The sequence below is a fragment of the Serinus canaria genome, chromosome 12 (genome assembly GCF_022539315.1).
Source record: "Serinus canaria isolate serCan28SL12 chromosome 12, serCan2020, whole genome shotgun sequence".
In the NCBI taxonomy this organism is placed as follows: domain Eukaryota; kingdom Metazoa; phylum Chordata; class Aves; order Passeriformes; family Fringillidae; genus Serinus; species Serinus canaria.
Genome location: NC_066326.1, coordinates 14,399,601 through 14,412,233, shown reverse-complemented (window position 1 = coordinate 14,412,233; position 12,633 = coordinate 14,399,601). Strand labels below are relative to the sequence as shown.

The 12,633-nt window shown below is 41.7% G+C and overlaps 1 protein-coding gene across 2 annotated transcripts in view; it reads right to left on the bottom strand.

Moving 5' to 3' along the window:
- POC1A (POC1 centriolar protein A) overlaps positions 1-12,633 on the bottom strand; it is a 44,428-nt gene that overhangs the window by 5,752 nt on the left and 26,043 nt on the right. The window contains exon 10 of one of the 2 annotated variants that reach the window (XM_009099520.4): positions 6,318-6,458. In XM_009099520.4, the coding sequence (XP_009097768.1) occupies positions 6,318-6,458 (141 nt within the window). The remainder of the gene's footprint in view (positions 1-6,317; positions 6,459-12,633) is intronic. The other variant, XM_018924618.3, reaches the window with a different exon arrangement.

Sequence of the window (12,633 nt, the reverse complement as noted above, 5' to 3'; positions counted from 1 at the left end):
GGCATTAGAGTTCATAGTCCCACCAGCTCTCTTCATCCACCATTCAGACATCCATTACTGAGGACACTTCAAAAGTAAAGAATTTTCTCTGTTTAGCAGCCTGAAGCACTACAAGAAGGAAATGGTTACTGAGAAAACACAAAGCCAGTGCTCAGCTACCCTCACCTTAGTATTAAAATGAAGGTGGTGAGGCCCTGGCCCAGGCTGTCCAGGGAAGCTGTGGCTGCCCCATCCCTGGCAGTGTTCAAGGCCAGGCTGGATGGGGCTGTGAGCAACCTGGGCTGGCAGCAGGGATGGAACTAGATCAACTTCAAGGTCCCTTCCAAACAAATCATTCTATCATTCTCAGCTGCCATCTCTCCTTCCACCCTCCCAGCACACCTCACTTTCTGCAGAATTACCTGAATTACAGTTTATCAACCCTTTCACTAAATTATAGGAGCAACTTTGGTGTAATGTACAAATCTCCTCCTGTGGTTCTCAGCACAGCAACAAGTGATGACTTGCAATGCTCACTGTGCTTTTAACAGTAGGAAAACCACACAAGCATACACAAAAATTCCAGTTCCATCCAGTTTGCCAGAGCAAGCAGCACGACCAGTACCAGTTATCACAGTGACCAAAGGGACCCTGGAGTACAGAAAGGTTATCATCTTTTGTATTACATCAATCCTAGCTACAAAAATGAGCCACAGACTCTGCCAGTCTCATCCACACAGGGTGGAGACACAAGGCACACAAGCCCCTTGCAACTGAGTCTTTCCCTTTACAGCCCTCTGACTAGAAATGTTTCCTCACACGTTGCTGTTGCTTTAGTCTTGACAGCTGATCAGCCAAAGCTAAACTGATGGCACTTACATCAAATCCTGCACATTTCTACAAGGGAATGGCTGATGGCTTCAGTGCAGCTTCCTTGCTGCAGAGCTCCCAGACCTCTGGGGCTGGGCCAGCACAGCAAAAGGAGTCAAAAGACTCCCAGTTTCAAAAAAAAAAACCACAGCTAGTCAATATGAGCTACAACAATGTCCAAACATGCACCACGACAGCAACTGCACAGTACAGAGGTTAGAACCCTGAATGACCAGAGGTCTTCCCCAACCATAAGGACTTCAAAGCCTTCCCATATCCGTCCCCTGCCTCTGAGAGGATGCAAATCACTCACCTAAATGAACTCAGCTGCTGGTATCCAATAGCTGAATAACAACTTATATTAATCTTCAAAGTCTGCTTATGAAAACAAATTGTGGGAGGTGTTTAATATTCCTTCCCATTGAAGGAAAATGGAAGGTGAAGGTCCTGTGAACATCCAGGGAGAGGATCAGCACTTCTGAAGAGCCAGCCTTCAGAGGGTGCCCTGCTAACACAGCAACATCCCTCAGAGTGCATTTAATTTAAGCAATCTTAGAAAGGAGAAAAATGTATTTGCATCAAGATTTTATAAAAAGTGTATTTTGGAAGTAAATTTCAGGGGCAAAAAAAAAGTTGCTCTGCTCAATGACACAGAGGCAATAACCAGGGTACTTAATTTGTTTTGAGTGAGAGATCAAAGCTACTGAATCTCTAAGGGATGGGTCTGATTCACAAGAAATAGCCTCTATGTCTTTTAAATTCAGATTTAAAAACCAAGCTCATCTGACACACCACAGACTTTCAGATGAGAACTTTTTTATTAGTGTTTCAGATTTCAAACTATTTCTCTTGGAGTAAAAATTACTTGCAGTTTTCTCCTGTATATTGAGTCCACTGGTCTTCAGGTCTTGAGAGCACCACAGAAACCAAGATATTTGTGCACAGCAAGGCAGAAGCACTTGGGACATGATCCCCCCACCACTGCCAAATATTTCTTCTTGACTTAAAGCTACCTGAAGTCATAAAGCATATATTTTACTAATTCACATTCAGCACCTCTCAAAAGAGAGACCACATTCATCCCCCACCAACACAGGCTTGAGACCACATCTCAAAAAGGAAGCAAAAATTTGATTTTACTCACTTTGATTACTAAGCACTGGAGACACAAATATTTTCAGCTTTAATGAAAAAGCAAGTTACTTGTGTCCAAATCTTTTTTTGTGCTAAAAAAATAATTTAAAAAAATTCCTTCTCCGCCTGCAATCTTTTCTGGAGTGAAATAATCCTTTAAATCTCACATGAGCTAGACTGTCCTTCAATTCAGGCTTTGGATTATTTTACAGATTTATCAAGTCTTCTCCATTTCACTGTGTTGTTTTCTCCCAGCTTCAATGCAAGATTAGTTTGGGGAAGCATATAAAGCCATTTCCTGTGGGTGGATTATCGCAGCTATTTATGAATTTTTATGCTAACCTGGTTCTGAACTCTTTCTTTGGAGAAGACATCTTCCTTCCCACATAAAACCAGCAGCTTTTGCCTCAGTGCCTGCTGCCCACAGATGAACAGAGTGAACACAGCAGCTGGAGGTGTTTGGAGTGAGGACAAGAGTACATTAAACGGTTTGAAGATGATCACTGCAAATGCAGCCAAGACAGTTACTCAGAGATGATCTTTTCAGAAGGGCAGCTCAGCTGTAAATGCAGGAAATGCACCTGAACCAAGCAAATCTTTGATATCTGCTACATTTTTGTTTCAGCCAAAATACACGTTTCTGTGCCAGGCTATCCAAGAGAGAAAATCACCTTGTTTTCCCCTTGATCTTAAATATTCACCCTAACTCTTCATATAGGCACTGAGATACTGAAATCCAGTCCTCAATAAAAACAAATAAATTGATAAACAGTTTGCATTTTCATCCTTTCCATCTCTGAAATGCCAGTAGGGGATTTTTAAACACTGAGACACCGACAAGAGAATAAGCTGCAGGAAAGCGACGAGCAAAGCATCAGTATCATACATTTATTATTCTCATCTTCCTCATTCCTTTGCCAGATGTGAATTGCCTGCTTTCCTACAGAGGGGAACCAGGGCATCTCAGTAATCCAAAACTACTGGGAACAACTGGCTTATGTCCAGGTCTCAACTTCACTCTTCAAGGCAGCAGAATTATTAAGCATATGCAACTCTCCTGAAAAAGAGCCATGTAAGGCCAAACATAAACTGCTGTTAGCAAAAAATATGAAGACCCTTTCAAGTCACATTAGCCCAGTTTCTCACAAGTAAAATGAAAGAGATCCTGACAGAGCTTTGGGGGGAGGAAAAAAGGTTTCATTGAATTAAAGACCAATTGAAAGAAAGTTGTCAAAACTTTAAATAACTGAATCATATCAACAACATAAGAATGAAGCTTAGCAAAGCTTCTATACTCTCATGGTTACTACTAGTTGTGATACACAACAGCCACTGGATTCTTTCAATCTCTCTCTGATACGAGCTGAAGTGCCCTGCTTCAGTGTATCCTCCTGAGCAGGGCACAACACCTCCACACCCTCAGTGATTGGCGACTGGCTGGAAGAGACCTCTGAATTGAACAAAAACAATCTCACTCAATCAAAGCACATGACTCCTCATTTCATCTGGAAATCTACTGCCAGCAGAAGGAAGGTACTAATAATTGGTGATGCAGCTTCAAGTATGCAGCTCAGAACAAAGCTGTGTGCTGGCAAGAGATGACAGCCCACAGCTGATGTCTTACTATCACCTCTTTCAGCAGAAATTGGAAGCATTTTCTTTCCTTCCCACTTCCACGTGATACCAGGTTTAAACCTTGAAATGACAGCTACAGAAAAAAATATTAGGAAAATAAACTGGGCTTAGATCTGCATAATTTCCCCAAGTAGTTTATCACAACTTTAACCTTCCCCCACTGGTACTTTACACGATGGCAACACAGCCTTGCCTCTACAACAAGAACAATGAACACAGGAACTCAAGATATCACATCAGAAATTAATCCAAGCTCCCATGGAGCTAAGAGATTCAATTCCTGAGAAGCCCATGGATGGCTATATCAATAGGGGGTTTCTGGAAATGTCACATGCTCTTTCCCTTCAAGTGGATGGCCCTGCTTATGCCCTTAGAGTTCTCCTGAAACATGCAATACTCAGGAATTATGATTTTAACAGAGCATTAGGAGCATCTTCAGCCCTTCTCCAAGAAGAGAAAATAGTGACACCTGTTAAGTGGTGTTTATGAAAGCTTTCTGTTGTCTTGAAGAAGCAGTGGTGTCTTCCTTTCACAAAGAAGTCAGCAGGCCCAAAGCTGACACACATGCTGGTTTGAATCTGTTGCCTGCAGGGAGCAGCACCCATTTGTGCTTTGGCAGAAATGCCTCGGAAGGACAAGCAGCCCCACACCACCAGAACTGCTTCCAGTTCACTTGGATCTCTGCACACCACAGCTCCTACCAGAGTACATCCAACAGCATCAAAGAGGGGTAACAGTGGCTCTGCTGGAGCTGCATTCCTTTCTCCTACCAACCCAAGCTGGAAAAGCCAAAGTTCAGACATGCAAGTCATTGCCCTCCACATCTGCCTTGCTACTGCCCACATCCCTCCTCTCTGAGGTGCCTTCTGCCTTAGCCCAGGAATGAGGAATTCTTCCAGGCTCATTTGCTAAAGTTTCTTTGGTGTCTGTGTCACTGCTACATACCAAAACCTTGGCATGAAAGCAGCGTGTCAGGAACACCTACCTCTATACAAAGGCATTAAAATGGTGTTAATACAACATACACAGTGTAGAACCAAGGGGAAATTAAGTACCTCAAAGATGGTAAAAATGCTACAAAAAAGGTAAAAGGTTGAAGAACACAGTTACTCAAGGCAGCTTTTTGGTCTTTTACTATTTCAGGGCTACTTCCAATTTTATCCTATAACTTACTAATTTATTCCTCCCCCACTGATCTCAATTTCTCTTTCTGCTAGTTTTAAAACAACATTTAGAATTTTCTACAGTTACACAATATCTTCGACAGAGATATCTGCGTTGCTTATATTTAGGTTAAATCCCACACGTACTGTTTACTGCAATATTTGCCTCCTCTAAACACCTATGAAGTTGAAAAGGAGCCATTACACATCCATCATCAGAAATGTGGATGTGATTAATGTAATGAAAGATAACAATCACATTCCAGGCTTACTAGGGAGACGTAAAAACAGTATTAAAATATTTTGTGTATACACTGGCTTGCTTTTTACTCAGAAGTATAAGGGCCCAGTGTCACACAAGATTTCCCTCCCCTCCTCCAGTGCTCAGTGTTTTAAAGATCACAGCAAAAGTGCTTTTTTGCATTTCTGCCAAGTGAACTTAAATACCTTTTGGGTTTCATCCTACACTATTTTAGACTGCTTGTAGTTGTGGCATGTTTTTAATCCTTAAAACAGCCTTCCATCTCCTGATGGGCCCTCCAACCCATCATCTTACACTCTTTGACAAGTACTTTGGCAAGTTAACTCTCTCAAGAGCAGAGAACTAACTCAGACTACTAATCAATATGTTGAACACCAAGAGTTTAAGACCTACTTGCTCTTCCTCAGAAACAGTACTTAAACTCACAGAAAAAACCTCCCAACAGATTTTTTCATCTTACCATCATAGTCTCAGCTACAGGAAACCTCCAGTGTTTCCCATTCCATACTTTCCTCCCTGTTTTTCACATACCTCAAAAAAACACAATGAAATTCAGGTGCAGCCCTGAACAGAAACCGTATTTCTCCACAATGAGCAAGGAGCAGTTTAGTGAATCAAAAAACACTTCCATCCCCAAATTCTTATTAAGTAAACACATTCTGTGATGATCACCATTCATGGCTGGTTTCTTCAAACATTGCTTATTGACTCCAAGAAAGAACTGTTTGTTAATGTTTTAGCAAGGGATTAGTTGTTTGTAGCTGTGGGTGAAAAACATGTTCCAGCAAGGAGGCACAGAAGGGCCCAGACTTGTTGATGGGAGGAGGATTCTGCAGATTGGACTGTGTAAGTGAATGCTGGGTGGGGGAAAGGAGCAGGATCTGAACAGAGTTCACCTATGGGCTGTGGTATAACGGAGGAGGGAAAAGAGACACAGATTATTCATCAAAACAGAGTTGTTCTGCCAACCACTCCTTTAGGCATCACCTTAGATAAACCCTGGCTAATAGCACAGTCTATCAGAGGTGGCTCCAGCAGCCTCTACCACGCTGCAGCACAAAGAAACTGGGGTAGAGCAGGGCCTAAGGTGGAAGTCAGTGTGAGGGAACTGATAGAGAGAAGCTGAGAAGCAGATGATGAAACACTTATCAAAGTACTACTAAAAAGCAGAGTTTTTGAAACAGCCATATTATTATTCTGTGAACCTATTGCAAAACATTCCCAATTCTTCCAGTCACAAGTACCTTTGTCAATAACAAAAAAGCAAACCATACCTGAGTCAGAACATCCAGTTGTCCCATAATATGCTCCAGGGTATTTGCAAGACTGGTCTCCTCCTCTTGCTGCTCATGGGTCCTAACAGAATCCTGAGTTTTTGTTTTCTTATGATGAATGCCACCATCCATTTCTGACTGCTAGAAAAATAAACAGACATGATCTGCTATTGCAATAGCACAGGGATTTCTGTTCCATGGAGGGTAAACAGTAAAGGACAGTTTATGCTGGGACAGTCTAGGCTATTAAAAACAGGCAGAGGAGGAAAGGAATTGTTCTTGCCACAGCTGGAAAAGGAAAAGCTTCTGCTGACTTGTCTGCCTGCTCCAGGTGGAGGGTGGTTTTGTTGTTTTCTGGGGGGGTTTTGTGTGTGCTTTTGTTTGTTTTTTAAACTACCACCGGGAAAGGCAAACCTTAGATAAAAATCTTGAAGCAATCCTGCAAGGTTCAAGTTTTCTATGTGCAAAGAATTTTGGTGTGCTCTTGTGGCACACAGGCACAGACTACAGGTAAGTGAAGACTCACTGGAGCTGCTCAGGGAAGCACTGCATCCCAACGACAGGAATTAAGTAAGTTACCCCAGAGGAGTCTGATTGTTTCACTCCAACAGTGAAGTTAAAGCCTCTCTCCATGTTTGGTAGTTGAAAGCAGGCAAAGACATTGTACCATAGTTAAGTTCAGCAGAAGCAAGATGTCCCAATATGCATTGGAACTGTTTTGATTAAGTAATTTTAATTTTGTTTATATCTTGAACTGGTTTTCCTCCTCAACGAGATTAAGAACAAGTTTACTTTGAAGTTTCAACTGTTTTAGTTATGCAAGCTTGAATATTTCATTCTGAATAAATTAAGTTTGAAAAACACAAATAGATCTCTACTAAAGAACCTATTCTTCTTTCCTTTTCTTTCAAAATGGTATCTTTCTTGTAGAACAAACACTATTTGCACTGTTTATCTGCAATATTGCCATAGAAGCAGTACAAAGAAGTTTAACTAAAGGAGGCAGCCAACTGGTTAAGCAACTGCAGACTTCAGTTTCTCAATTTACACCAATGGACAAAATTTGAATTGAAAGCCAAGATCACAGCTCTCAAAACACTTCTCCATAGCCCAATCCCAAGTGCAGCTCCATCCCCTACACTTATTACTCTCACAAAGTTTACAAATCAACAAAGCAAGGAATTCTAACAGATTGAAAAACAGTCTCCAAAAGTTCTTCCACATGTACTTTTTTTTAAGTTGAAATGAAGATTTGCCTCTGTGTCTTCTCTCCTATGCAACAGCAGGCATGCATTTCTCACCAGCACAGTACTGATTTACATGCTCCTTTCTGTTTTTGATGCCAGATGTGTGCAGATGTGCAAATAAACTGCAACAAGACCAGCTGACATAACTTTAACCACCAAACTGTTCAGTACATCATGAAGATACTTACATGCATACAAAAAATTTCATATATTTAAAAAATATACGTAAAACCCCCTGTGCTGCTGGGAGCCACTGACTGAGGCCTTATCAAGGCTCCCAAGGCTGAGATCCAGCTCAACAACACAGGCAAAATATGCAATAAATAGTACAAGGAGCAGAAATGTGAGTACCTAGGGAAGGTGGAGACTGGAGGGGGTGAGCAAGAGAAGAAGAAATAAGAGGGTGCAGCAGTAGCAGCTTTGACAGGAGTAAGCCTTGCTGCTGGCCACCAACTGCTAGTCAGTAGGAGCTGACCATTCTTCCAGACCCTGCCCACCAAACCATCCTCCTACAGCTAAGCCTCACATGGCCAGTTCTGCATAAGGAGCAGGAAAGAAGGGGAAGGTTTAAGTGACAGGTGCTCCACAGGGATCACTGTGCTCCACCACAGGCCAGGGGTGCAGCTGGGTATCAGGTGGTACCAGCCACACCAGCCTCTGCTAATTTCCTTCCTCCCACCTGCTTGAATAATTGGGATTGTCTACAGGCCCCTGGCCAACACAGCCCACACTCCAGGTCACACAGCATGGGAGCCACACTCCGGCTACTCCTGTGCTGCAGGAAGCCAAAGAGCCACACATTGCTCACTGATGCATTGATTTACTCAACTGAAATATCTTTTTGCAGAGATGAGTTCAATCCAGTCTTAAAAACCTGCTATTTGCTGCTTAAATTTAAAAGTGAAAACAAACAAAAACCACAAACCACTGCTTTTCAATAGGTAACTAGCATAAAAAGAACCCATTTTCTTTCTATTTTAAGGCTGACTACCTTATGCTGATGATGTAACTTCAGGCCAGTCAATCATGGCACAGCAGAAATTTTAGTGAGCTAACGCTGCATACAACCTGCACTTAAAAACCCCAAATGATGATGAGCTATCCTCTTCAAAACCCATTAGAACAAGCTGACTCACAGAGCAGAAAAATGACTGTAGCAACAGATTTTCTCCATCTATCTTTATAGCATATGTCAGACAGCTTTTCATAAAAAGCTTCAGGGTTGAACTGGGAGTCTATATTCTCTTTGTTACAGTTCACAAAGTGTAAGAGTCTGGCAAAGACAACACTGCAGAGATGTTCCCACACTGATGCTTTAGGGGTCAGGTGGTCCCTCATCATGGCAGGTTGAAGCCAGAGCTGTCAGATGCCATATTCTGCTGCTCACCTCACAAGCTGCATACCACTCCCACGAAAAGGCACCTCCAGAAAGGCCATGGGGGCTCCTCAAGGCAACAGCCCCAAGAACAGAAATATATCTACATTTAAAAACAGAAACATGACAACATGGCATACTGTCCCAATTCAAACACCACAGCTGCTTGAAAGGGTCCTCACTGCCCATCAAGAAATCCCACAGCTGCAGCCTTCAGCAATGAGGTTCTGAGTTAGTGCCTGTGTCTAAAGCAGGGACACAGCCACCCAGCAAATAACCACTGGGTCACAGCAGCCACTTCCAAAGAGGAGGCTTCCAGCTGACCAAGGTCTTTCACCATGCAGTTCTGGGAAGTGTGCACCTAGCTGAGGAAGAACCAAATTGCCTCCAGACTGAAACATTTTCAAATTTTGTAAAAGCAGACTAAATCAGCTGCTGTTCCCAAGAATGAACAAGAAAACCCTTAGAAACATACAGCCTTAGACTCCAGGAGCCCTTCTAATGACAATTTATTCCATCTGAGCCAGCCCTCAGGAATTTAAATTCTAAAAGATTAAGAAAAACATTGCAAAAATACAAAATTGTGTCAGTACCAATGACCATTATGATTACAGGCAGTGACATCTGTGCTCTCATCTGACTCACCTGTGGGTGAAGTGCCAGCTGAATGCTGGGGACAGGCACCAGAAACAATGGCACTGCTGCAGAGGTTTAATTCATTTCAGTCAGAGTTCAAGTGTACAATCTATTTGGCACAACCAAACAAATGTCTCTGCCATTAAATATCTTATTACAACATCTGTGTATTACACCCTGGGAGTAGAGCAAGGAGCAGCTGAACATTAAAGGAAGAAGAGATGAGCAGTTTCAGAATACAGTAGAGATCTCAGTGACAAAGGAAAAACAGAAGTGATTTATTTATAGCAACCACTTAAAGACAGCACAAGGCAACTACTTGGGGGAAGGGTAAAATTAATCAGTCTTCATTCCAGAGGTCTCTTACTGAGCCTCTTATGAAAATTGTTCTGGCTAAACAGCATCCTGGCCAGCAGTTACAGGGCTGATCAGGGGTTGGGGGGCAGGTATGAACTAAACAACACATGTGCATCTGTAGCAAACTGCAGGAGACAACTAAAAAAATGCCATTTTGCTTCTTAAATGGTGATCCTCAGAAGACATATTGATACAATAACCACCCACCTCAGTTTTACACCTACTAATAAAATGTAGGATTCTTATAATTCAGCCCAGAAGAAATATTTCTTCTCCCTTTTCCTCACCTCTCTGTACTGGATGGGAAGAATCGAGTGGTGTGAAGGGGGTGGGTTCAACTCTACCTTTAAGTCCTTTGTAATTAATTAACACAGTGTATTTACTCTTTTGAGGGTTTTGTGTTTTGGTATGTTTTTTTTTAAGACAGTGTGATGTTGCCTGGAATTAATTTTCAAGTATCTAGAAACACAGAGCACCCCTTAAACAACACATACATCCAACGTGTTCAATTCAACACAGACCTTCAATGTATGTAATTCCCCAATGCAATCAAATTCATTATCTTAGCTGAAAAAATTCCCCTAAAAAGAGAGCAGCAGCAAACCCTCAAAGGTGCTGTATGCAGTTCATCTGAACCCCAATTCTACTAATCCAAAAGAGAGAGAAATACCTTTAAAAGTCTATTTTGAGGTGTCATTTTCACTACAGGTAAAATACTTTAAATGTGTTCTCAAAGAGCAACAGTGACATCCAGTGGAAGCACATCAGCTTCAAGGTAAGCTCCATAGGAAGGTCAGATGGAGTACACCGTGCTAGATAGAAGGGCTCATGAAAAGCCAAGAAGTACCTCAGTCCTCCCTGCTGCAAACAAAGTACCATTGACTGAGCACAGGCACATTTCTCTGGCCTGGAAAGGCATCCCCTTTTCAAGGCAGCACTGAAATTTCTGAAGCTATCACATTCTTCAAGATTTGCATTACTCCCCATCTACTGTCCAGACCAGCATAGGGTAACAACTCAGTTTAGGACACAAGTTAAATTAGCTTTGTGAAACAATTTATATGACCAATTTATGCTCAACTCTTATGTCAGAATTCAAGTTGCAACAATGCAGGGAATTTGGGAGTGAGAGAGAGAAAAGAGAATGTAGGTGAAAAGAACATTGCCTACCTTTTATTTTTGCTTCAGACAAACGGTACCTTGGGTTTGATGCAATTATTTACGCAAAACCCTCCTCCCTACTGGTGTTACTAAAAAGCCACTAAAATTTGGCACCTCTGCTGTAACAGCCATATTTCACCATAGGCCAGTAAATATTAAGTTCTTGATAAACTCAGGAAGAAATAAGAGTTAATAGGGACATCTCAAAGCCATTTAAATCCCAAGGCACTCCTGTGCCAAAGCCTAAGTGAGGCATTGGCAGGAGGAGGCAGATGAAGCAGGCTCATGTATTTTAAGTGAAACAGCATCAGAGCATCCAGCTCTGCTGACCAGAATGCCCGGAAGGACAGAAACAGGGGAAGAGCTAGTGGCCAGCTAAGGGACTCAAAAATGTACAAAACAGCCTGTCCATACAGAGAAGGCTGCACTTGGACTGAAATTTGGATTTGCTTGCAGAAATATCAGCATTCTATCTGTGTAAGTGACCCTCTCTGGCAATCTCCATCCAAGAACAGGTCCTCACCAGAAGAGAAAAGCTGTTTCCACATTTCAGTGTGACCTTGCTCTATGGTTCAGTGTCTATGGGTCCAGTTTACTTACCCTGTAGTCTGTAAGTGTCACTTTTTAATCAGGACAGACAGTAGTACCATCAGCTTCAAGGTAACACTGAAGACAAATTAGAGTTTGGCACATATTGTATTTCCAAAAGCACAAAAAGTATTCATGTGAAAAGTGAAATGAGAAATAGTAATGCCAGACACTGAACCCCAGTGACAGATAAAACTTAATGACTACCAACTGCTAAAAAAAAAAAAAAAAAACCCAAAAAAAACACAAGCCTGCATTTCTTGAGAAGGAAAAGCTAAGGATGGACTTCAACATTTTAGATTTATGTTTCCTGCATTTTATCTCCCTTAACCAATATTCCCCTCCCATCAGTCCTAGACTTTCTTTAGGAAATAGGAAGAGGTCCTCCAGAATTCAGTATGGAATAATTAAGCTTTGCTGCATAGGTGGTGCTAAACTGTCTAACACTGCTCCTGGAGAATAACAACAGCAAAAATTTCAACAGAACAGTTTTGTGTTGAAACAAGCCATGATAGGAACAAAAACCTAAGAATGAAAATCACTTTTAAGAAATGTCACCAAGATTTGAACTGCTTCTTTCTGATCCTGATTTTTGAAGAAAAACTCCCAAGAAAATGCAGCCAAACATTGAAAAAAAGTGTTTATTCTCAGCCTCGGGTTGTCCAGCTACAGGTTTTTTTACACCAAAAGCATCAGCCTCCAAGGCAAGACACACAGTGATCTCCTGAAGTGGGAACAACAGTTTCCAGCTCATTCCCTTCATCAGAACAATTTGCCTTCTTCCACTGAATTAGGTATATACACACTGTGTAACATACAAACCTATTTTGTTACTTATATACCTGTATAAAAATGCATGCCACGTATATGTAAATGAAGACACAGACACACTACAACACATGCACTTGTTCTTACTCCTTCTTGAAATATGAATTTTAGCAGAAAAGTTTGA